Source organism: Phyllostomus hastatus, unplaced genomic scaffold, assembly GCF_019186645.2.
Source record: "Phyllostomus hastatus isolate PE091 unplaced genomic scaffold, TTU_PhHast_1.1 phas_scaffold_1674, whole genome shotgun sequence".
Classification (NCBI taxonomy): domain Eukaryota; kingdom Metazoa; phylum Chordata; class Mammalia; order Chiroptera; family Phyllostomidae; genus Phyllostomus; species Phyllostomus hastatus.
The window spans coordinates 2,734,727-2,761,729 of NW_025334011.1; the positions used below are offsets into that span (position 1 = coordinate 2,734,727).

Here is a 27,003-nt window from a genome sequence, read left to right on the forward strand (position 1 = left end):
TGGAGACTCCTGCATCCCAGAGAGAACTGTGCTGCTTTAGGAGAGAGAACCACGTGGCTTTGGCAGAGTGGGGACTCTCCCCTTCCCGCAGCCCTGAGAGAGAGAACCACGAGGCCTGGACAGAGTGGGGACCCCCACAGCTTTAGAAGGGGGAACCACCACCTGGTTTTAGCAGAGATCCCGGCTACTCAGCGGAGGGTGCCGGGAACCCAGGGAGGTCTCCCAGTTGAGATGGAGGACTAAATGGGAAGAACCAGAGGACTGCCTGAGCCATGGACTTTGTTTTCCTTTCCTGAGATACGGTACTCTGGACTGGGCAAAGGGGGAAGGAAGGAAGGACTGTGTCTGTTTGTGGGTGTTTTGGGGGACTTTGGGATTTTTGATAAAGACATTAGGTCACTACTTTAAGTTTGTATAGCATTAAATAAACATTTCCTTTCCTTTTCACGAATCTCTGGCATTGAGAGACGTCTTTCCTCTGGCGGCGGACATAACGGACCCGGGGCCTTCTTTCAATAATAGTATATCGTTCCAGGCCCCCCTTGTTCTGTTCTGTAACAATCCCACTCCTGAGCCTAGAGTGAAGATATTCTCAAATTTCGGGCATTCTCCCTCGGAATGAATTCTGCTGCTGACGGATGTGATATTAGAGGCCCACAAAAGGTAACTGTTCTCGGGAGAGCCAAAGGGTAAAATCCTGGTTTCTCTGAATCAGCAGGATGCATTGAAAGCCCTCGAACCTCTGACAGTGCGACAGTTTCCTGATAGCGCCCACCATGCTTCCCGCCTGCCTCACATGCCCCCGATCCTGTCCTTGGGAAAAAGCAGGTCCGGGTCTTCCTTGATCCTCCCCCAAGAGCATTAGTGTGGTAGCTTATTTCTAATTAGTTGATTTACTCTCAGACTCATTTTTGCAGGGTCTGTGTATTATTAGTCCAACCATATCATCTTGGCGAGTGAGGCAGTGTGTTTGTTGCCTTGGCAGTGAACACATTCTCGTGGTCCCCAAGAACAAGGTTGTTACTTGTACTTTTTATCACAACATTTGCAATTCACTAGCCAGCTGACCCTTGAAGTCCTTTCTTCATTTCCCAAGGTGACCTGATTACAAACTAGGCTTTAAAACTTTCCAATAACCACCCAAAGCACATTGTAACATTTAGTTAATCATTCTTTCTTTAACCCAGGCTTGTGGAAACAGGAGAAAGAAATCCATTTTACTGCTACAATGCAGGCTTTGCTTTTTCTTCAGGAAGTTCTCTGAGTGTAAATAGGCACCACTCCATGTATGTCATTTCATTAAATTCCTTCCACAAAATTTATGAGCTAGGTAATGTTGTTATTCCATTTTAATTATGAGGAAACTGAGGTTGTGAAGGTAAGAAGACCTGGTATGAGATCCTGCACCAAGTAACTAGGTTGATGAGCTGCAACCTGCAGCATAGCAGTCTGGGTCAAAGAGGGTATGCTTAACTGTCAACACCTAGTAGATAGTGCATCCCAACCAAAGGGTTATAATACTGGTTACGTGTAAAGCATGGAGGTCTTCATATAAGGGCTAGGTAAAAAAAAAGTGTGAAATATTAGGAAGCATCCCTGTCCCAGGGAATTCACTGTGTTCTCTGTATAATAACATAGAGATAGTTATTGTGGGGATTTCTGGAATATTATGTGTGGATCCATATTGGAAATCAAAGGCAAGGCTGGAAAAATATCTTCCAACTTCCTGGTACTGTGTCCAGAGCTCTCTCCATGGTGTTCACCCCTATATAGTTCTGGCTGGCTACTGCAGCACATATTCTCCCTCTCTCTCTCTCTCTCTCTCTCTCGCTCTCTCTCTCTCTCTCTCTCTCACACACACACACACACACACACACACACACACACGAAGGGGCTTCTGGAAGGGAAAAAATTTTATTTTGATGCTATTTTTATCCACTTGTCTATTGATGAACACTTGGGTTGCTTCTATAGCTCAGCTGTTGTAAGTAATGCTGCAACAAACATAGGGGTACATATATTTCTTCAAATTAGTGTTTTGGATTTCTTTGGAAATATACCCAGAAGTGGAAACACTGGGTCCTAAAGCAGTTCCATTTTTAATTTCTTGAGGAAAGTCCACACTGTTGGTTTTCCATAGTAGCTGCACCAATCTGCATTCCCACCAACAGAGCATGAGGGTTCTCTTTTCTCCACATCCTTCTCAGCACTTTTTTGTTGATTTATTGATGATAGCTATTCTGACACACGTGAAGTGATATACCACTATGGTTTTAACTTGCTTTTTCTGATGATTAGTGATGCTGAGCGTCTTCTCATATGTCTATTGGTCATCTGTATGTTGTCTTTGGAGCAATGTCGAAATCCACTTTTTCATTGGATTGTTCGTTAATTTGGATTATCATCCTTATTGGATGTATCAGTGGTGAATGTCTTCTAATCAGTAGGTTGTCTTCATTTTGTTGATGGTTTCTTTTGCTGTATAAAATCTTTTTAGTTTGTTATAGTATATTTGTTTATTTTTAATTTTTCACTTGCCAGAAGAGATGTCAGAAAAAATGTTGCTAAGAGAAATGTCAGAGATTGTACTGCCTACATTTTCCTCTAGGGGTTTTATGGTTTCCAGTCTTACATTTAGATCTTTAATCCATTTTGAGTTTATTCTTGTATATGATCTTGTATCTTGTAAGAAGGCATTCTAGTTTTATATTATTGCATATATATGTTCAATTTTTCTAGCACCATTTATTTAATAGACTCTCTTTATCCCACTGCATGTTCTTACTTCTTTTGTTAAGTATTAATTGACCATATAGGTATGGGTATACTTCTGGCTCTTCATTCTTCTGTTCATCTATGTATTTGTTTTTATGCCAGTACCATACTGTTTTGATTACTATGGCCTTGTAGTATAGTTTGATATCTAGTAGTATAATGCCTCCTAATTTGTTCTTTTTTCTCAAGATAGCTGTGGCTACTTGAGGTCTTTTGTAGTTCCATATAAATTTTTTGGAATACTTGTTCTAATTCTGTGAAAAATGCCATTGGTATTTTGATGCATTGAACCTATAGATTGCTTATGGTAGTATAGGCATTTTAAAGATGTTAATTCTTCCTATCTATGAGCATGGTATATGCTCCCATTTATTTGTATCTTCTTCAATTTCTTTCTTCAATGTTTTATAATTTTCTGAGTACAGGTCTTTTACAAACTTAATTAGATTTATTTCTAAGTATTTTATTTTATTTTGATGCTATTGTAGATGGAATTTTTTTCCTTAGTTTCTCTTTCTGATAGGCAGTCTAGTAGTTAGGATTTGGTTCTCTTAATGATCTCTGATGTTACTATTGTAATTGTTTTGGGATGCCATGAATGTTTAGGTAAGCAGTAAAATACCAATTAATATATATTTCCCCTACCCTTCATTGGGGAAATGTATGTTATTGTTTTTTGTGGTTAAATTGTTTTCCTTGTTTTCTTTGTGGCTAAATCTCTCTTGGTTTGGGGTAATAAAGAGAAAAAGAAAAAAAAGGAAAAGATAACATTGGAAGATTTGAAATGATATTTTAGTAAATTTACAAAGTAGGTTACAATTTTAAATATTCAAAATGATTGAAACATTTGTTTATATAGTTGTGGGGAAAACTTAGGCTATAAGAGAAAAATCTGTGATTGTGAAGCCATTATTGAAGTTTCAAATTAGTTTATTAGTTATTATCATTAATAACCTCTGAGGGACCCTCAACTTCCACATGTGTTATTCTTATAATATTTATTTGAAAGCTAGTTATTTAGAATAAATGTTGTTTATATCAAATGTTATAGGGAAAACTATTTAATGTAAAGCCTATTTACCATCCAATGCAATGAAAATAGAAAACAAAAATATTTACCTTAGTAAAAATAATATAAAATTAATATAAAAATAATATTAAATATGTAAATATAATAACATTAAAGTTATTATAATAATTGAAGAGATGAACTTGAAGAAAATTGTGTTAAAACATGGAGAAAACTACACCTTTTGAGGGCCTTTGAACTTAGAAGTGAGAGTGATGAAAAGGTGTGTGCAGCTTTAAATAAGTCGGGTTCACAAGCTGGACTTCTGGAGCTCAGCGGTGCTTTTAATTTTGCCACTCATTTCTGATTCAGGCTTCTCAGCAAGCTTGTGAAGCAGAAACCATATGCAACAGAGATGCAGTTGAAACCAATGATTGTGGATTTCATTCACCTGATGAAGACGTGCTGCCAAGCAGAAAAATGTGAAATGAATGTGTTTCTGAGAAGAGGTATTCCTCTTTCCTCGTCAATTCTCTTAGCACCCTTAGGGTTATTAAGTTTTAAAAAACTAATTTTTCCATTCCAATCCTGAGTGGATTAGAATCACAGTCTAGGTCTGTTATCTTTAACCTTTTTTATCTCATGGCACACATAAACTAGTTACTAAAATTCTGTGACACACCAATAATATATTTTTTGATCATGTGACAAAAATAGGTATAATTTTGGTTCACTTACAAAATAAAACAATGGTATTGTAATTACCTACCCTCTTTGCCCCAAAGTGACTTTTTAAAAAATTAGGTGCCTATACTTGTATGTAAGGATTTCTGGTACCAAGAATTAACTAATAAGACACAATCTTACTGTGGGACATGACTGATAAGATGCAACTCTATTATATAACCTATATATTGACTTGTGGTTCACTAAAGGGCATTTACACTGTTGTCATATTTTTTATTTGATAATCTAAGGGAAAAGAGCTCAGTGCCCCTGACTAAATAGTCAGGTGTTGCACGTTTTATAATTTCTTGCTTCGCACAGGTTGAAAATCACTGGTCTAGATGGATTGATGTAATTGACTATATTTGGGTTTAGGATATGTTAATATTTATGTGTATTTGAGGAAACTGGGAGTGTTAAACATGATTAGAGATGAATACAGGAGTCGTGCCACTGGATACACTGTTTAGGACGGGAGGTGAGAAGAAGGATGAATCGAAGAGTTTGGCAATTGTAGGGATATGCTGTCCTTGGAAATTTTAAAGAAATAACAGGTTAAAGATTTGTCTGAGCAACCTGTAGTTTTATTCTAGAAATTTTCCAGGGCAAAATGAAGAAAAGTCACAAAAGGTAGTTTGGGGCTGAGTTAGGGAGCCTAAGTATTTCATTTTCCCAAGTAGCCAGAAGATGGCCAGGTTAGGGTTGGAGAACAGAGAGAGAAAGGAACAATGGCCAGAAGAGAGTATCTATGCGCATACACACTGAACTGACTACCAGAAGACTGTTTTCTGTAATTAATCGAATTGCCTATAGTTAACAAGTAAATGATTCTTCCTAAGATGGTAAGTTTGGGTGACCTAAATTTCAAAGAATGTCAGGGTGGCACAGAATATTCACGTAAATTAATGGAGAAGGCTTGAGAGGACTGCTCTCCTGGGAGCATGACTTGAGAAGCAGAAACTTGGAAAGGGTGGCTAACAGTATCTAAGTGAGAAATGCAAGGGTAGAGTTAAAAAAAAAAAAAAGCAGCACTTACAGTTCAAACAGGCCAGGGCTGGTTATGTCTGGGGCTAAGTTTGCAGTGGCTCAAGAAAATGTTTTTACAGGTAACAATTTTCATGAATGCCTTAATTAACTTCAGTGGCTCTTTTCTACCTATTCAGCTAGATTGTACCTGCACTGTTATATTAAAAGTTATATATTTATGGTCCAGTAAAGAGTAGGCAAATTACAGCCCTCAGGCTAAATTGGTTCCACTTCCTGTTTATGTAAATAAAGTTGTATTAGGACACAGCACGCCTGTTTATTTACATAATGTCTACCGCTGCTTTCTGTCTAGAGCAGCAGAATAGGAGCAGTTGCAGAATTAAGTTGTGAGAGAGACTATATGAACAACGAAGAACCCAATATTTACTACCTGGCTGTTTACAGGAAAATTTGCTGATTCTCAGATTAGCTGATCCACAAAATGAAAATAATCACCTATACTAGAATTCATTTATTTATTTTCAAGCTTTTTTACTTTTTTGTAAAGCATTCAGAAAACATGTTCCCCTGAGTAACAACCCCATAGCTTTACAAATAAACACTTTTTGCTGAAGGGCATGCGCCTGTGAATTCCCAAGGGAGTTTTCTTAAGTATTCTTATCCTTGAGTTTAAACACTACTTGCTGGAACTAATTCATCAATAGCACGATATGATTTCTGTGTGCATTTTTTCACACTTTTCACACTTTTTGCCTTCAACTTAGTGGTTGAAGAGCCCAAATATTTTTTCTTTTCCTCCCCTTCCTTTTTTATTTTCTTGTACAGTTTCTTCCCAAGTTAAGAGAGATAATAGAAGTTATCTGAAAAATACATCATGGTAATTAAAATGTTCTAGAATTACCTCTTTATTTCATTTTTATTTTTTTAAGATTTCATCCATTTATTTTTGGGGGAGGGAATGGAGGGAGAGAGAGAGAAACATCAATGTGCAGTTGCTGCGGGTCATGGCCTGCAACCCAGGCATGTACCCTGAGTGGGAATCGAACCTGCAACACTTTGGTTCGCAGCCCGCGCTCAATCCACTGAGCTATGCCAGCCAGGGCTTAGAATTACCTCTTTAAATAAAAATGATTGTTATATGTAATTATGCATTCTCTCTAAAGTTTGGTCAGATTTACTTTTGTAGGATTTTTTTAAGGCAATGATTCTGGAGTTGTATTCTACATCAGAATCACTTGCAGGGCTTATTAAAACCAAATGGATGTTTGCACCCACAGGGTATCTGAGTCAGCAGATCTGGGGTGGAGTCTGAAAATGTATTAGACTTGTTTCCAACAAGTTCCCAGGCACTGCGGATGCTGCAGGTTTGAGGACCACTTTAAGAGCCAGTATTCTCAGGCGAAAGCAGATCATCATAAACTGTTCCCCCATCCCTCCCACTATTGTCATATGTCTGTCAGTGAGAAGTTGGAACTGAGGACAGTAACATAAATAATAAAAAAATGGAAAAATAATAGGTTTATTTAAAAAGTGAGATAATTTTTGGATATTAAATATAAAGATTAGGCTGGAATATTAAAAATAACTTTAGAGTAAAGAAATGGGCTTAGAAAAATATGGGACTAGATGATCAAAATATTTTGGAATTTTATCGTCAAGAACTTGTACAAGTCCTTGTTCTTCTGTTTGTGGAAGGGGTCTAGGTCTGACTGTGTTATAAAGGGACCATCCTGAGTGGCCTCAGGAGTCTCCATGGAGCCACAGCGCCAGAAGCAAAGAGGCTCAGCCGTCTGTCAGTCTGTAGATGTTCCAAGTCAGGGTAAAAGGCTAACTGCTCCAGGGACCTTCAGGCACTTTCTTTGTTTGCTTTTCTGAGATTGTAATAGTCAGTTATGTAAACCTGTTCTGCCTGTTAAATGAGAATGTGAGCAGGTTTGAAGATTGCCTTTCTAGCTATGGCTATTAAGAAGATGAAACATTTTTAGATAAGACGGAAGCCATATTTTGAGAAGTAAGCCAGAATGAAGGCCAGTTCTAAAGAGAAAAAAATTGAACCCAAGTCAGTGTTGGAATGTTGGCAAGAATAAGGAAGGAATAAAATAAGAAACTTTGGTATACAGAGTGAATATGGATAATCCAAAGAAAAGGCATTTCACATTTTATGAAATAATAATGTGAATTGCAGACATCAGCAGGTTCAAAGAGAAAATTCCGTCTCCCATTTCAGTGGGGAGTGGTAATTATAACCTGAGATATTTATCTAGCAATGAAGAGAATGTAGTATAGAAAAAACATGAATTAGCAGAAATTTGAGCAAATTAAAGTGATGGTTTGAAAATAACACATGAATTTTTTTTAATCCTCACCCAAGGATATATTTATTGATTTTAGAGAGAGAAGAAGTTGGGGGAGAGAGAGAGAGAAAGAAGAACAAGAAACATTGATTGGTTGTCTCCTGTACACACCATGACTGGGGACTGAACCCACAACCTAGGTATGCGCCCTGCAGGGAATCAAACTTGCAACCTTTTGGTGTATGGGACAATGCTCCAACCAACTGAGCCACCCAGCCAAGGCATAAAAATAACACATGAAATGTAACAATAAAAATAAAATAAAATAGAAAGGTCTGCTTTTAGATGTGACTTAACACAAGTTCATGTGAAAAGGCCCGTCGGTTTAAGTACTCTATACTTACAACCTGCTGGGTGTACTGTCAAAATGACTGCAATCTTGGGATGCATTTCTGAAGAAAAAAAGCAAGCACCAGAGTAAGCAATATGATAGTCCCTTCCTATATGGATAAAGTCATTCTGGGTTACTATGTTCAGTTTCTTATGATACGTTGCTCAGGTTTTGAAAATTATGTAAGTAATACCTAAGCATGATAAAAGTTCAAACAGAAGCTCAGGGTATGTTTCCCATTTCCAAAAGGCAACAACTTTATTTGATTTTTTTGACATTTAAATTTTTCTTCTAATTTGCTGTTTCTTTTTTCTCATTTAATTGAATTTATTGGGGTAACATTTGTTCACAAAACCGTATAACTTTCAACAAAACATCACCTGCACGTTACATCATGCACCCATCACCCCAATTGAAGTCTCTCTTCTCATTTCCCCCACCCCTTGCCCACCTTCACTTATCCCCCACCAATTTTAAATTTTCATTTTAGTTTTCTTAGTTTTTACAATCATCACTTTAATCATTTCTGAAAATATTACCATTTTAAAGAATATAGTGTACAGTGTAGGTACACCATCTTCAACAACTCTTCCTGCAGACTCTCAGTTATTTTTTAAAAGTATTTTCAGTTCTCCTGGCTGGCGTAGCTCAGTGGATTGAGCGCGGGCTGTGAACCAAAGTGTCGCAGGTTCGATTCCCAGTCAGGGCACATGCCTGGGTTGCAGGCCATGGCCCCCAGCAACCACACACTGATGTTTCTCTCTCTCTCTCTCTTTCTCCCTCCCTTCCCTCTCTACAAATAAATAAATAAAATCTTTTTTAAAAAAGTATTTTTAGTTCTTATATTGGTTGTATTCTAGTTATTGGTCTCTCAGCTTCAGTCAGCATTTGATAATTCTCTAAAACATAATTAACATGTAAATTTCCTTTGATTTATTTGCCAGCTTTCCTTTATAAAGCTATAACATTACTTCTGCATTGTCTGGATTTATTCATCCTGTGTTGTAAACATAAGGATTATATATTTTGTTAATAGGTTAGTGCTAAAAACTGGAAACCATTAAATAGTATATTCAGTGATTCTTTTACTTGAAATATTATTCACAACAGTACTGTGAATGAATTGACCCATAGATTAATGACTTATCATATAACCCCTACAAGGAAATCTCTTTTCTTATCTACTGTCAACTGCAGAAAATCATACCTTATTTATTTAATTTGCATATTTGGGCTATGATTTTCTAGTATATCCTTTCTGAGTTTCTAATTCCCTCCTTTTTCTATGTTGAAAAATAAAGCAACCACTTTTATCACATCATTAAAGTATTTCAGGTTCTTAATCATACAGCTTTCATAATAGAAAATTCTATCATTTTAAAGCTATATTTATTTCAAAAAGTCCTCTGACTTGATCTTTCAGTTGAATATAGTTATTCCTAACACTAATTTATGGATGTCTCCATGGGGTTTCTTTTCAGTGTAATCCTGGGTAAATTTGATTATTTGTAAAATCCTAGTCGTGTCTTTTCTTGGAATATTTTAAGTTTTGGTGGGCTGTATTCGTGTGTGTGTGTGTGTGTGTGTATGTATATACGTATATATATATTTTTTCAAATGTTCACATGGGAGAAAAACTTTCTGGTCCTTGTGTTTTTGTTTAGTTAATTAGCTAATTAATTTTTTGATGGCCTGGTGACTTTTTTAAAAATTACATATTGATTTTTAGAGAGAGAAAGTGGGGAGAGAGAGAGAAGAGAAACATTTATTTGTTGTCCCATTTATTTATGCCTTCATTGGTTAATTCTCGTTTGTGTCCTGACTAGGGATTGAACCCACAACCTTGGTGTATAGGGCTGATGCTCTAACCAATTGAGCTACCCAGCTAGGGTGGTTCTTGTATTTTTAAATATTATTTTGTCCATATTTTTGCACCATATTTTTGCTGGTATGTCAATTGGGATTTTTTAGTTGTAAATCATAGGATCATATTCTAGCTAACCCAAGTAAAACTTAGTTTATTGAAAGGATAGTAGTGGCTTTAGGAATCTTTAGGAAGTTTGAAAAATGGGCTTGACAGCAGACAAAAACAAAAGCAGCTCAGAGTCAAATTATGTCCAAAGAGTATCTAGAATAGAAAAAGGATGGAAAAGCATGTCCCAAGGAACATGGAGAAATAGGCTGGTAATGCTTATCCCAAAGTCTTAGGATGGGTGACGTGTTAGCAGCCGCCCAGTGTGTCCAGGGTTATGGGAAATCAGAGTGGCTGACTTGGTCTCAGTGTAAGAAAGATGTTCCCTCTTTCTTTTCTCTGTTATCTACATCCCATCAGCTGAGTCCCTGTTTTGTATTTCAAAACCTTGCTTGGGCCTTATCTCAAAATGTGGAGTTATCCTCACTTCTTTCCTCATTCAGGGCATTCTTCACTATTATCGTAGTTTTCTCCAATGTCTTCCTTCTACCTTATCTTTGCCAAAAACCCTTGTCCCCTCAGCATTGTCTATAGTAACAAATTAGAAGTTTACCTAGAAACTATGGAATAACTAAGGTCATGAAGGACCAATGGGAGAAATATGACTTCCCCCACTATTGTTAGGTTCAGAGAAAATGACCAAGATTAAATATGAGTGTCTTGAGACTGCTTATGGGAAAATTTCCCATGGAGATTTATTTTAAAAGTATAGTTTACCAAAGAAATGAAGATACTTAAAATCCAGCAGTATTTTTAAAAGTGAGCTTAAATGGAGTCCATTCTCTCTAAATAACTTAGGTGTGGCACTGTTTGAGGGTAGCTGATGTTGCATGTCCATTTTTGCCCTGCAGCAAAAGCATCTTGTATTTTTGTGAGGAGGCAGAAAATTTTTATTACAAGTCTGAGGTCCTAAAAGTGGGAGAGGCATTGCAGTTATTAACTCATTAAGCTAAGGGAATAGGCCTGTGAGAAATTCTAAGATGTTGATAAGCAGGCACCTCAGAGCCCATCTCAGGCTTATAATAGGGAAGTCCTAAAGAGTTTCTACTTGGGGATCAGAGCTGTTTAAAGGTTTTTGTTTATTTATATGGTTTTCCCACTCTCACAGATGTGATTATTTGCTTTTTTCCTTAGGAGTCCAAACTGATGAAAAAGTGCCAGTCTCTCTTGGGAGACTAAATGATTCCAGAAAATATCAATGGAGGCTCTTCACTGAAGGCTACATTTCGTTTTTCATGTATAGTGAAACCCGTGTATAATATTCAAAATAACATGAGAATCAACAAAGTTATTTTTCAGCAACTTTCAATGTTATGCAAGAACATTAGCCACTCTATGCTAAATCTCCCCTTTCATACTAAGCAGAGAAATCTACTTATGATAACCCCTCTACAATCTACTTTATTCTTCCTTCTCCCCATAAGCTTTCTGCTTCTCAGAAGCAGAAGTGACAGAAGTATGAAATGAAATCAAGGGGACTTTGAAAAGCCTCAGATTGATATAATGGGCTTCTACATCCACTAGAAACTGGCTGTTGGGTGTTTAGAGTAGAAAGGACCCCAAGCAACTGGAGTTTCTGTCTACACCACTTCTAGAAATGATTATTGAAGAACTGAATGAAATGTGCTTTGTAATAGTTACCTTCATAATAATTTTGCCTTTCATGTTTACCCTACATACATGATTCTGACATTAGACACAAAGGGTCCTACTATATTTAAAGTAAATTGAGCTTTCAGTGATAACTTATAAGTCTTTTCCCTGGAAAGCCTGGCATAAGTGACATAAAGAAATTATCACAGACTTTTTATTTTTCCAGATATTTCTGGGTAATAAAAAACAAACAGTAGTATTTTAGTGTTTACTAAATAACTGAATTATTTTTATTAGAGAAAATATAATTCTCATTATAGTGTTCTTTACTTGATTTTAAATGTTTTTGCTCAATCTAGTGATTTCAACATGTTTATGTACACTAGCAAGTTAACTCCACTGAATATTTGTTAAGTAACTATTATGTTCAATATGTTGGCTAAGTACTGCAGAGAATAACATGAACATGATAAGACCAGATCACTAATGAATTCATAAAGATACAAACACATAAGGAATTATAATAAAAGGCAAGTTTCAGATTTCTGGTGTCACAAGAGCAGAGCTAACAGATAATATGATGCACAGGAGTTTTTGATCAGACATTGTCGCTGAGGACAAAAAATGGGCATAGTTTCAAAAGAGAGATGTGGTAGAGTGTGAGGTATTTCAAGCAATAATAAATTAGTCAATTTGGCTAGTTTTTTTGTTTTTTTTTTAATATATGTTATTGATTATCCTATTACAGTTGTCCCAATTTTCCTCCTTTGCCCCCTCTGCCCAGTACCCCCATTCCCTCCAGCAATCCCCCTGCTTAGTTCATGTCCATGGGTCATGCACCTAAGTTCTTTGGCTTCTCCATTCCCTATACTGTTCTTAACAATCCCCAGTTTATTTTATACCTGACAATTTGTACTTGTTAATCCTGCACCCTTTTCTCCATTCTCCCTCTACCCTCTCCCAGCTGATAACCCTCCAAATAATCTCCATATATATGATTCTGTTCTAGTCCTGCTTGTTTGCTTAATTTGTTTTTTAAATTCAGTTCTTAATAGTTATGAATCTGTTGCCATTTTAATGTTCATAGTTTTTATCTTATTTTTCTTATATAGTTGCTTTTTACATTCATGTAAATACGGCTTGGTGTTGATGAACTCTTTTAGCTTTACCTTGTCTGGGAAGCGCTTTATCTTCCCTTCCATTCCCAATGATAGCTTTGCTGGATAGAGTAATCTAGGTTGTAGATCATTGCTTTTCATCACTTTAAAAACTTCTTGCCAGTCCCTTCTACTCTGCAAAGTTTCTTTTGAGAAATCAGCTGACAGTATTATGGGAACTCCTTTGTAGGTAACTCTCTGCTTTTCTCTTGCTGCTTTTAAGATTCTTTCTTTATATCTAAGATTTGGCATTTTAATTATGATGTGTCGTTGTGTGTTCATCTTTTTATCCAACTTGTTTGGGATTCTCTGTGCTTCCTGGACTTATAGGTATATTTCCTTCACCAAGTTAGGGTAGTTTTCTTCCATTATTTTTTCAAATAAATTTTTGATTTCTTGCTCTTCCTCTTATCCTTCTGGCATCCCTACGAATTAGCTGTTGGTACATTTGGAGATGTCCCAGAGGTTCCTTAGCCTATCCTCATTTTTTTTTTAATTCTTTTTTCTTCTTGCTGTTCTAACTGAATGATGTTTTCTTCCTTATGTTCCAAATTGTTGATTTGATTCTTGGGTTCATCCCCTCCACCGTTGGTTCCTTGTAGATTTTTCTTTATTTTACTTAACGTGATCTTCATTTCTGCCTGGGTCTTTTTTATGTTGTTGCTGTACTCAGTGAGTTCTTTGACAGGTAGATTTTCTCTGTTTCATTTAACTCTTTTTCTTTTGTTCTCTCTTCTTTCATTTGTGCCATATTTGTTTGTCTCCTCAATTTGTCAGCCTCCCTGTTTGTTTCTTTGTATTAGATAGAGCTGCTTTGACTCCCAGTCTTAGTAGCATGGCCTATTGTAGAAAAGGCCCCTGTAAATTGTGTGGGACAGAGTCTTAGATAATCACCAGGGTGAGGCAATCTGTTTCACAGCTTTGTGACTCTGTGTGGGGGAGGGTTGGGAGAGGGGACAATGCTGCAACCTGGGCTGCCTGGCCTCTGGAGATTTGTCTGGGAGGAAGCTATCTCCTGGCACTTGCCCTATTGACAGTTACTTCACTTTCTCCTGTATGCCACTTGTGCCCTTCCAACTGTTGCCCTGGTGCTGAATCTCAGAGAGTAGGTCTGTGTAGATCCTGAGACCTTTCCAGTCCCCTTAAGAGGAGTGTCCTGAGAATCCTGCAGTTTCTTCTGCTGCCCTATCCCCCACTGGTTTTTACAGCCAGAAGTTATGGGGACTTATTTTCCTGGTAGTGGAACCGGGGGTTGGGTGGTCTGGTCTGGGGCTAGGACAACTCACTTCCAAGGTATCACTCCTGATTTTTATCCACTACACATGAATGTGGGACTTCCCATTCTACTGCCTCTCCATGCTACCCTGTGGCTTTGCCCCTACTACCCATGTGGATGAATGTGGCTTCTTTAAATCCTTGGTTGTTGGGCTTCCATACAGCTTGATTTTCTCATGGTTCTGGGTGATATTTGTTTTGTAGTCTAGTTGTAGGGTTTTTTTCTAGTTGTGTGGGGAAGTGTGTTGGGAACTGCCCTGCCTGGTATCAGAAGCTGTAACCCCCGCCAAGGCTAAGGCTGAGGGAGTGGCCTTGGACCGTAAGCCAGCAAGGAGACAAAAGCTTATCTACCTGGCAGGAGCGCTGCTTCTGCTGCTTCATTCATAACTAAACTCCAATGCTTGGTCGGTTATCCAATGACGGGTAAGATTCCCCAAGGGTGGAGGGACTACCAAAGACAGGCACGATCATGTGGGAGACCCCCAAGAAAGGACTTTGGGGGCTACAGCAAAAAGGGGTGATGGACCCTCGCTCCTCGGCTTTGACATAGCCTGAGTTCTCATCGTCTGGGAGAAAAACTCCTATCTCTTGGTTGCCTTAGTTCCCTTGCTCCACCTAAGCCTGAAACAATGACAAGGTGGTGCAGCTCTGTGTTGAAAAGGGCGGGTTCCCTGGATGATCAGGCCTAAGAAAGAATATGTAAGATCCTGTGAAACCTGCTTTGTTTAGAATGCTCTCAGTTGAATGATAAGGGTCCAAGGAAGAAGTAAGTTTGTTCTTTAAAGTTGTACAGCTCTTTGACCCTGACTCAGAATAGGCCCTCAGACTTCCTTATTATCTATTGTTTGATCCTTACTTCCTAGCAATGAGTAATGAGCTTTTACCTGAATTCTTATTCAAACGAAACCAATAAAAAGCCTCTCTGGAGGGGGAATGGGGCCCTCTCTCCACCAGAGAGAGGGTGGCCAAGCGGTGCCCTCCAGGGGAGAGGGTGGCCAAGGCGCTCCCCATGTGAGGAGTGGCCCTGCTGTTCCTATTCCCCCACAGGACCTGGTTGTCTCTGTGTATGTTTTTAGCATGTTTCGACGAACATCCACAGCTGAGATGGATACCGCAGGCCGGTATCCATTACAGAAGTGAAGCATGTTTACCTATGCCTTCATCTTGACTAGAAGTCTCAATTTGGCTAGTTTTAAGACAAAAATGAAGCATTTGTTGGCATAAGATTTAGTGCAAGATAGGGCTACAGTCATGAGTGGATGCATATGGTAGTTTAATTATAACAGCTAATATTTATCACATACTTCTATGTAAAGTGCCAACCATGTATTTTGATCATGTTATTATGTTTTATTCCTATAACTCCTGTAAGTATCCCATTTAGTAGATACTGTTATTCCCATTTTACAAATGAGAACACATACAGAATATTAGACTGAAGGAGTATAATTTAGAGTGAAGCCATAGACTATGGTAATTTAAAAGTATGGATTTAGTTCCTACCTAGTTCCTCTTCTAGAGTTTAGCAAATCTCCTAACCTCTTCATGGATTACTTTCGTCATCTATAAAATTAAGCTGAAAGAGTAATTTCCTCAAGGGACTATAATGAACATTAAATGAGTTGATAAATGTATAGGAGTTAAAATAGTGTTGGCAAATTGTGAGTGTTCTTAGTTTGAACAATATGAAATTGTTGCTTTGGTAGGTCAGATGTTGACAATTTGAAATGGCCCAATCTAATAGGTGTTAGCATTATTAATTTAGAAGGCAAATGGATGCCATTGAAGGCTGTTGCTCTCTGTAATTGCATCCTATTCCCTTCTTTCCTTTCACATGTAGATATACCAACACAGTAGTACACCTGTAGTATTTTGTACCTCATCAACTGCCTTGCAAATGGACTTCTTTTCCCTTCTGTTCCTGAACGAATCTGAACAGCCCTAAACAAAATACCATAGTAACACTGCCTGTCTGAACATTTCATATATCTAAGAGATAATAAACTATACTACCATATTAAGGAAAACCATATAGAGAAAATCTACATGTATTTCTTCAGCAGCTGGATTATATTTGTAGAAAAGGAGGCATATATACAGGAAATTTTACCCCAAAAATTTTCAGATAATTTATCCACTCATTCACTAATTCATTCAGCCCTTTATTCAGTTGATTTTTATGGAGCACATCCTACACACAAAACACAACATTAAGTACAGCAAAGTATAAAAGATGAATGTGACAGGCCCTATACTACTAATAAGTATAACATTATCTGGAATTGAATTTGAACTATTGTGTGACTGATAGTGAAATATTTCAACAATTAAAATAAAGGTAAATGGCTTGGTGACAACAACTTATATTCTTCTATTTTGCAAAGATGACTCTGAAGTGAATAGATTATTTTGTATCAGAAATTGTATTAATTTTCTATCTTGAAGCACCAAATTATTATAAAATTTAGCAGTGTACTACAACACATATTTCCTATCTCACACAGTTTCTGGGGATCAGGAAACCAGGAGGGGTTTAGCTGGGGTTTCTGGATCAGGGTATCTCATGATGTTATAGCTATTAGACAAAGATGTCATCATCTGAAGTCTTGACTAGGGCTATCACGTGGCCCACTCATAGGGCTGTGGAGGGAAGGCCTCACTTCCTTGTTGGCTTTTGACAGAAGGTCTCTGACAAAATGATGAGGTCTCTGTTCTCATCATGTAGGCCCTTCCCCAGGGCTGCTCTGAACAGGGCAGTGGGCTCCGCCCAGAGCCAGTGATCTGTGAGAGTGAGCAAGGAGGATGCCACAGTGACTTCCTGACCTAGTATCCAATGTTAGATGCTGTCACTTCCACTTTCCTCTCTTCATTAGAACTGAGTCACTAAGTCCATCCATTTTCAAGATGAGGAAGATTAGGTTAGTCCTCCCAAAAGGAGGAATATTGAAGACACTATGGATGTATTTTAAAACTACCACTGGAGTGATGTTAATGTTTCATTTAAATAATGTATTTGAACTTTTTTGCATATAGCAGAACTGTTTGCATATTCTTGCTACTTTTTTTGGTAACTTTTTAATCTTAGCTTTCCCATTTCCTGATTTAAAAGTAACACATGTTCACTATAGACTATTTAATACGCATAGAAAAATATAAGCATGAACAATCCATAATTCTATAATCCAGACATAACCACATTTAACATTTTTTTGGTTTTTGAGTTATATGTACAAATATTAGTGTTCATACACATATAAACAGATATTTTATGGATAGTAAATATTTTGGAACATTTTTATGTATAGTCTTATTTAGATACATAAGGAGAATTTATTGCCCTAATTAAAATTTATTTGAAAACAATTCTATTACCTGCATAACATTCCATAGGTAAATATTTCTTTTCTTCTGTCATCCTTTTTTTTCTATTTTTGACATTTAGGCTATTTACTTCCTTTAACAACAATAAATAGGAACATAGTAAGTATATTTGCTTAATGTCTTTGTATGTCTGATTATTTCAATATGAGATTCTAAAAGCAGAATTATAATATAAACTTACTGCTAAATTGTTTTTGAAAAATTCTGTACATTTGTATTTCTATCAGTAGCTTGAAAGCCCATCTTGTAATTTGTTGAGTATTTAATATTATCATTTCTTAATCTTCACTAATTTAATAGACCAAAAAGTATATTTCACTTTTCTTTACTTTGTGTTTTGTTGGCAGGCCAGTTATTTTATTGCCTCTCTGCTCCAAATTCATTCTTTGTGTCAGCTTTGTGAAATGGAGGTGTGTCCTTTAAATATATTTTCTTTGCAGCTTGCAGGCCATGACTCGTCAGCAGAGGGCACTGGAGAGACATAGTACATCAACAGAAGGAAGTTGGTCTTTCCTGATTGCTTTGAGCTGACTGGCCAGGCTCTTAGAATGCTCACTTTTTTCTTTCCATTTCTCTGCCCAGAGTGGTTTCTGCAGTGCTAGTTGACAGTAGGGTGCAGCTTTCCCTAGCATTTATTTCTCCAACGTCTTTTCCAATTTTTTGATTGGGTTTGTGGTGGCGTAGCCTGGAGTCTCAATGCAGGCCTGTGACTAGCTCAAATCATTGTTCTCTGCACCTTCTCCTCAAGTTGGTACATGCTCCCCCAGAGGGCCCTGTGGGGCTGGCCATCTAGTGAGCCACTTGCCCAACCTTTGTTCCATGCAGCCTGAAAGATGCTGCAGAACCAAGTTATACACAGAGTTGTAGTGGGTTCCTCCAAAGGAGGCTCCTCCAGCTCTCAATTCCACCAGCACCTCTCTTTCTCTGTGCGTACCTTGGAGTCTTGGCTTTCCTGTTCCTTCAAACCATTTCCTTGGCACCTTCCGTCACAGACCCTATGTGATCTGAGCCCAAGTCCCAACCAAGGCTCTCTGCATACCTGCCCCCCTGCCCCAGGTGGCCTGCTTCACAAAGGCTGTTCCTGCTTGCCCTAAGGCTGTGGCCCTGCTCTGGTGTTCGCAGCCAGCCAACTTCTCCTTCTTGAAATGGAATGCAACCCCACCTTCTCCAGTGAATTCTGAACCCCTTCCAAGCTTTTCCTTTTGGGAGCACTCTTCTTCAGCACTAGGCTGACCTTTGGGCTCTCCTTCCACCTTTTGGTTACTCTCCTATCATAACTTAATAATTCTTTGTATTAAAATACCCCCTGTTTAAATTATTATGTGGCTTCTGTCTCCTGATTGGACACAGACTAATACAGCTGGTCACTGTTAAGATACAACTTTTTTCATATACTTAGTAGCCACTTGCATTTCCTCTTCTGTGCTTTTTACTTTTCATGTTATCTGCCTTTTTTTTTTTCTATCAAACACTTGGTATTTTTTTTATGCATTCTGTGCACTTTCAATAGATTAAAGATAAATCTTTTGTCATGTTTATGGAAGGTGCTTGATGCTACTTTAAGTTTTTTTTTTAAGTAGCATCACTGAATTTTAACTGTCATATTTGCCTATCCTCTTACTAACTGACAGGTGAAAGGACAAAGAGGCAAGCCTCTGTTTTACACAATAAAACAGACTTACTGGGACTGACTAGGTCCACTTTTCCTCTCATCCAGTTTAGGTTTTGGTGACACTGAGAAGTAACACTTTTGTTTTGAAAATGTTTCATAAACCAACTGGGTTTAGTATAGACAGCCATATCCCAGAGGACATGTAATGTATTCAAACAGTTTAACACAAGTGTATGAAAAATGCAAATAGAAGTAGTTCACAGAATGGAAGCAAGCTGCATACAACTCCATTTAACACAGAGTTCATAAATAAAATCACAAATGAGACTTGCGGCATTCTCAGATTTTTTTTTTTTCAAATTGGTTTACCAACTTGTAAATACCTCAAGCATTGTTTTATAGAATAAGACGTCTTGAAGAAAAAGAGCAGCACTCTAGAGCCCTTGCCCAGCTTCAGCTGCAATAGGTCCGCATTGTCCTTTGTACTCATTCACTAACAATGGTTATTGCAGACCAAGTCTGGGCTTAATAGCTGATTAAATGTTAAGTCTCCGTGGTATGTATGTTTGGAAAAATAAACTAGTTTAACTGACCTAAAAAAACCTTTGAGAATATTTTTGAAAGTCATCAGTAAAACAGAGCAAAAAAGGGGGAAGGCTCAGATTGAGAAAATTACAATTTGGATTTCTTAACAGAGTGCACAGGCTTTTCCTTCCCAAAGGACCAATAGTTTTGACATTACAGATAGCCAAAAGTCACCTACTACATAAAGACAGCCCTGGACTTTATGAAAATACTAGAATTTTCAAAGAGCTATAAGACACTGTTACGATCAGATTTCTTGGTGGGGTAAGAATATGCTTCTGTTTTATTTCAAGAGCTGGCAGCTTTTACTTCTGAATCATTTCTGAGAGTTGATGGTTGATATTCCAGTTCTCTTGACAGTTCAGGCTAAGAGATGTTTAAACTGTATCATATTGAAGACACCATTTAAATTCCAGTTCATTGAGTGTTTCACTATAAAGACTATTTGGAATACACAGTATCCAAGCTTATTTCAGTTACTGAAACTAAATTCAAGCTCATCTCAGTCCAACTGTGAATCCGAGTTAACCTCGTCATCTTGAAGAGAGACAAGCTTTTTCAATATTCAGTCTTCTGCAGACTCAAGTTCATATATATTTGTATGAATGCAAGTACAGGATGTGGGCACTCATACAATAACATCCCTCTGATTTTGTTGAAGTTTTTTAGCAAGAGTGGCCTGTACTACTAAACTGTCGTCTCTGTTTTTACTACCTGTTTCCTTTGAAGATATTTCTGTATAATAGCCTTTTCTGTACTGAACCTGAAAATGAGAAGGAAAAAAAGAATATTAAAATTTGGACACATTTTGTACATTGAACCTATTAAAGGAGCAAGTACCCACCATGCATGGTCTTGACTTACTTTGTTGTTATTCTTTGAATCTCTCTTGTTTCTTCCTCATTTAATCTTTGAAGGATAGATTCCAGGAGGGAAAAATGAAAGTTAATGTACTGAGCCACCTGAAAAACACACAAACACACACAAGAGAAAGCAGAGCATTTATGTGAGAGGTCCTGAGCCAGGAGGAGGCTAAGTCAGATTCAGGATAATGGGATGCATACATCACTGCTAATTTCCTCGGTATCTTTATCCATGAGGAAAATGCGAGCGTTCTCTTTGGAAGGTCCTTGAAGGAGTCGATGCAGTAGTGGAATGTCTGTCTTCTTTAGCCGTCTCCTTTCTGCAAAAGAAAACAAGAACCAGCTACAGTCAAGAATCCATGTCAGAGAAGAAAGAAGAATGATAATTTGGCCATTTACTTACTTTCTTTTTTTTTTTAGCTCACTTTGAAAGATGTGGAAAAAAAACAACCCACCCCTGCCCTCCCAAAAACCAACAACAACAAAAAACAAACCCAGGTACAATAGGAGGCACTCAGTCAAAATCATTAAATTGAAATTAAAACCTTTAAATGGACTAAATATGGACTTCTTTCTGTTGTTATCCCTCAGAGTTTGACTCAGAGAATTCAGTCTTGCCTGTGGTTAGTATGTTCAGACAAATCTCCAGCTCATATATGCCTTTCATCGAGCAACACACTACAAAATATCTTTATAAGTTTTCATTCATTCACTCACTCAATAAATATTTATTAATACTTTCCTATTTCAGTTAATGTAATTCTATGTTTCTAGTTATTCAGGTTCAATACTTTGTAATTATCTTCAATGCTTCCTTTCTCTTTTACTCCACATCCAATCCTTGGGTCTTCCTTAAATATATATTCAGAATCTTTTGATATTGGAGTATTTTTATTATTTCATTCACCTGTGGGCTTCATCCATTCAGCCATGATAATGAAATAAGAAAGAAAATAACTTCCAATTTGGTATATTTCCGGGACTTCTAATTTCCAAAAGTTATATACAAATACTTCTACCACAAAAACTTTCTGACAAAGTAGCTTTCACATCTGTGATTTCATTTTCATCAGGATGAAGCATGACCAGAACAGAGTGCCCTTATGTTCACCGTATTTTTTCCCTCCTTCCTTCCTTAAATATTTTTGAGTTCCTACTATATGTTAGGCACTTCTGTATAGTTCTGGGCACACTATAGAACAAAACAAAGTAAAAACAATTCCATCACAGACCTTACATTCTAGTGAATGATACAAATAATAAGAAAAATAATAAAACATGCCACATGTTAGTGATGAGTATTCAGAAGAAAATGAAAGCAAGAAACAGATGGAATAACATGTGTGAATATGTGTGTACAGAGGAGAAGTTTGCAATTATTGATAGGGTGCCTGGGGAAGGCCTCAATGAACATTTGAATAAAGACATAAGAGATGAGGGTGGAATCCTGAAGCTATTTGGGGAAGTGTGTTCTAAATAGAGTAAGTAAATAAGTAAAGCAGCCCCGAGGCCAGGGCATGCCCCAGGCTTTCAAAGAGCAGCAAGGGGTGGGGGTGGGGAGTGGGCATGGAGAAGATGAGGGGAGGGTAGTAAAAGGTGAAGAGAAGTAACGAGCTCACTGTAAAAACCCTGGCTTTGCTGTGAGAAGAGAGACCAATGGAGGATTTAAGAAGAGGTTCACATCTCATGGCCTGATTTATGTTGTTAATAAACAATCTCTCTGCCATGTTGGAATAGACTGAAGGGGAAAGGGTAGACCAGTTAGACCTTTTTACCTTACCAAGTATCTATAAAATAAATTCCCTAGGGTTCTGAAAAGCTGCAAGAGTTGGAACCGTTCTCATCCCTTGGCTGGACTTACCCTGGGGAAAAAGTCAAGAGAGGGTCTAGAACACAGAAGCCCACAAATGAAGTGACATTATCTATTCCTGAAATTCCTCTACCATTTCGGAATCATTTAATTTGGCTGGTAATTTAGTTCCTCTCAATAACCTGCTAAAATCCTTTTTTTGACCACTGTATCTTATGTTAACTTGGTTTTGCATTTTCAATTTGTTCTGTTCTGGCTCTTGCTCTAGCAAGATTTCTTGCTTCATGATTTTGCTTCATGTTCACCTGGGATAATTATTAGAAACACATATTCTTAGACTGTCCCCAGCTCTAGAGAGGCTTCAGAATCTGTACTTTAAATGAACTCTGCAGGTAGATAACAGTATTGAAAGGCACCCATCTTCATTTCCCAGATTACTGCTCACACAGGTGCTATATGCTGCATTTTTTCTCTTATGATTATCTTCAGTTCTTGATTTTATGTGCAAGAAATGTTGACACAAAATATAAAAGAAAACATGATATTTACAGATAAATCTTTAAAGACCTACATTTTTTACAGTAAAAATGGACATTTTTTATTATCAAAATAACATGCTATTGAGGAAGGAAAACAGGGTACAAATTTTCAGTTATCAAAAAAATAAATTCTGAAGCCCTGATGTGCAGCATGGTGATGGTAGTTAACAATATGGTACTTATACACTTGAACGTTCCCGAAAGTGAATATGAAACCTTCTTACCACAAGGAAAAAAGTTTATATAAAGTTGTGGATGTGTTGATTATCTTGATATTATTGATCATCATTCCACAATGTAGATATGTATCGAATCATTATGTTTGTACTTCAAATATATACAATTATATTTGCCAATTATTCCCAATTATTCTTCAATAAAGTCAAAACACACAGACACACACTCACACACACACTATTGTAATCAAATCTATGGAGAGAAGCATGAGGCAGAAGGTAAAAGTCGCCTGGAGTCCCAGGACTCTGAGACTGTCAGCATTTCTATCATCTGAGCACCATCCCTCCCTATGCCTCTTTCTACACACAGCACACCACCCATACAGATGGTGGTATACTAAAATAATAAAATATAACAAAAACAGTGATATTTTACTGTAGACATGTTTTTTATCATGATATTTTTCATTCCATACCATTCTCCCTGATTGTATGATCATATATACCACATATGTAAATAGGGATTTATAGCACTTTTATAAAAATTGGATCATAGATAAACATTTTAGGCATCTTGCACTTTTCATTTACTGTATATTATAGAACTTCCTCCTATTCAACTGGCATAAATCTTACTCATTCCATTTAATGTCTGAATAATAATCACATATTTAATGATTCCCCTAGGGTAAGTAACTTTAGCTTTTTGTCATTATAAACAGGATTGCATACAAATCTGTAGGTACCAGTCTTTTTATTTTTGTGAAATAAATTCTCACAGTGGGATTGCTGGGGTAAAGAATACATATGTATACTGTACATTTTAATAAATACTGCTATAGTGAATTCTGAAAAGGCAAAGACAGTTATATTTTCACCAGAATTGCATGGAAGTAACTTTTACCTTTATCTACACTAGTCAGAGGTAGAATCACTTAAAAACATTTTGCCCATCTGATGAGTGCGAGGTAATATTACATTGTGGACTGAACCTGCATTTCCTTGACTACATTTCTTTGAAGACTTGTATTGCCTTTTCCTAAAACATATTTGCTGGTCATTTTAATTTTTTATCCTTTGAATTGCTTTATCATACCTTTTTCTGTTTTTACTGAATTAGTTGCAAGGAATCTTTGATATTTTAGGTACTAATCTTTTTTTCTGGTATTATTCATAATTTATTCCTTATACCTTTTACATGTTTCTACTTTTTTATACCTTTCAATGTTTTTCTTAAGCTAGCATATGAATATATACAGCCTTAGAAATTAAAAAAATACATGTATATTTCTTATGTTTAAGCTTTCAAATGATGAGGACTTTCATTTTGTGTATATTTGGAGATCCAGCTTTAATTTTCTTATAGATATTCTGACATCAAAATGTATTATTTTATTTTTTTATTACTGGTTTAAACATTCTGAAACTTAAATCATCACCTGGGATATTTCCACAATCTCACATTTCAACTTTTTCAAATTTGAGGTTTTCAAAATTTGAGCATCACCTTAGGGTTTCTCTGATATCTCACTAGCTGCTCCTAGCATCCCACAGGCAACAGCTTCCTGGAGCCTGGTTCTCACATTCTATCCCCTACCAGCCACTTCTGAATGCCTCTCTAATGAGGAAGAATAACATCCTACAGTGTGTCAGACACTCTGCTAAGAAAGAGATAACAAGATCAGAGGGAAATGATATGCAATGATGACTCCAGTAAAAGCCAAAGCAAGAAGGCAAACCAGAAAGGCGTGCAAGAGATCAATAATGACTTAAATGCTTAACAATTACTGGAAAAGTTCCTGGGAAACTTCATAGATTCATGAGGGCTTTAATCCTCGTTCAGATAATTGAGGGTTTAGCCAAGGAGTAAATTCTTTCGTATTACAAAGTCTTCTAGGATACCTTATTCGTTGGTTCTTCTAGAACACCCTCCCCTCTTTCCTTCCTTCTGCCCTTTCTTCCACAGAATGAAGTCAACTGTTCTGCTGCCTCCTCATGGGCAGAAAACTGTAAGCCACGGGAGACAAGGACAAAGTGCAATCAAGCTTTCTTACCTCCTGTTGCAAAAAGAATGTAAAGCGCAAAATCCTGGGCACTGTTTTCAATCTGTCAGTGGAAAAAAATGAACAGACATGAATTCTTTGTTTTCATATGATGTTTTCTAAGCCAACCATACCCAAATTATGTATCCATCATCTCACATCCATGTTTCGCTTTCAGGCATGAAATCCTCTCCTCCCTGGGAATAATGTAATTTCTCAGGGCACAGTTAATAAAAGGTGTCATACATAGGAAAAAATTCTTTGGAACAGAACATTGAACTGAGATTTACATGTTCATAGGTCTTTTTCAGAAGAGAAAATTTATGGGTATACAGTTAAATTATAAAGAAGGTATTTATATCTTAGTTCAGTGATAAAATTACCTTGAATTTCTGAAGAAGTTGCTTTATTACTTCTTCAGTGTTCATGTTACTGTTTACTCTGACCTTAGTTTCTGATCCAAAGGCTGGAGTGAAAATGGATGTCTTAAAAACAAACAAACAAACAAACATATGTCTTAAAATTACAGCAAAGTAACAACAGTCAGTATTTTGAAACTGGCCTTCTTTGGGCAAAATAAAATAAAAATCCAAGGTCATCAAGTATAAAAAGCCTGTTTTCCTGTTTTTGCTTCTTTGCTGTTGTTGAGTGCCCTGTCTCCTTTTAAGAAGCCTTGCATTATTTCTAAAGTAAATTAGGTAAAATATATAATCTAGCCACATACAAAATATTTTCACTAGATAACCACAACATTATTTAGTACAATTTAATATTTAAAATAAATTAACTATTATAACTAAACACAATTGGTAGGAATGCAGATTTGGTATAACTACTGTGGAAAGCAGTGAGGAGATACCAAAAAATTAAAAATGGATCTGCCTTTTGACCCAGCAATCCCACTTCTGGGAATATATCTGAAGGAACCCAAAACACTGATTTGAAAGAACATAAGCACCCCTGTGTTCATTGCAGCATTATTTACAATCACCAAGATATGGAAGCCGCCCAAGTGTCCATCAGTAGGTGAGTGGTTAAAACAAATATGGGACATTTACACAATGGCATACTACTTGGCCATGAGAAAAAGAAAATTTTGTCCTTTGAAACAGCACTGGATGGACCTGGAGAGCATTGTGCTAAGTGAAATGATCCAGTCAGAGAAAGACAAATGCATTTGATTTCACTCATATGTGGAATCAAAGGAACAAACAGAACTAACAAGCAAAATAAAGACAGACTCGTAGATAGAGAGCAGGACAGCTAAGGAGGTGGGCAGTCAGGGGGCAGAGGGATTGAGCAAGAAGGAAAAAGGACTCATGGACCTGGACAACAGTGTGGTGGTTACAGAGGGGTGAGGAATATATGGGGACTAAATGGTAATGAAAAAATATATAATGAAAAAATATATAATAAAAAAGTGGAAAAGAAATATAAGAACTTTTTTTAAATTAAAAAAATGAAAAAGAGGAAGCTGAGTTAAAAAAAAAGTAACACAAACAGGCTTTTTCAAACTCACATGCCACACTTTCCTCCTGCATAGAAATAATTGTTCTACATTATTATTAGTTTGAAACATATGAAAGCTCTCTGTTTTGATTGATCAGAAATGATCCAATGTTGGCAATTTCATATGGATCAGCCTGTATCTTAGCCAAGGGTTGGCATGAAAGTGCTACCTACCAGTTGGAGCTCTGAAGTGCTACGAGATCTGTTCAGAAAGTATCCAGCCATGTAATGTAAATATATAGGCATTTATTGAAGAAGATTCAAGATACAAGAAACATTGTACATAGAATAATGGCATGTCAATCCC

General features: G+C 37.0%; 1 protein-coding gene and 1 long non-coding RNA gene across 6 annotated transcripts in view; one reads left to right on the plus strand and one right to left on the minus strand.

Moving 5' to 3' along the window:
- Window positions 1-12,977, plus strand: part of LOC123831015 — a 37,099-nt gene extending 24,122 nt beyond the window's left edge. The window contains exons 9-10 of the long non-coding RNA XR_006787855.1: window positions 4,157-4,293; window positions 11,289-12,977. This is a non-coding gene — a long non-coding RNA (uncharacterized LOC123831015). The remainder of the gene's footprint in view (window positions 1-4,156; window positions 4,294-11,288) is intronic.
- A 3,609-nt stretch (window positions 12,978-16,586) lies between these two features.
- Window positions 16,587-27,003, minus strand: part of RASSF6 (Ras association domain family member 6) — a 66,993-nt gene continuing 56,576 nt past the window's right edge. For all 5 annotated transcript variants that reach the window (XM_045858154.1, XM_045858153.1, XM_045858157.1 and 2 more), the window contains 5 exons: window positions 25,571-25,672; window positions 25,200-25,251; window positions 20,822-20,940; window positions 20,622-20,719; window positions 16,587-20,520 (listed from right to left, as the gene is read on the minus strand). In XM_045858154.1, the coding sequence (XP_045714110.1) occupies window positions 20,445-20,520; window positions 20,622-20,719; window positions 20,822-20,940; window positions 25,200-25,251; window positions 25,571-25,672 (447 nt within the window). In that variant the 3' untranslated portion in view covers window positions 16,587-20,444. The remainder of the gene's footprint in view (window positions 20,521-20,621; window positions 20,720-20,821; window positions 20,941-25,199; window positions 25,252-25,570; window positions 25,673-27,003) is intronic.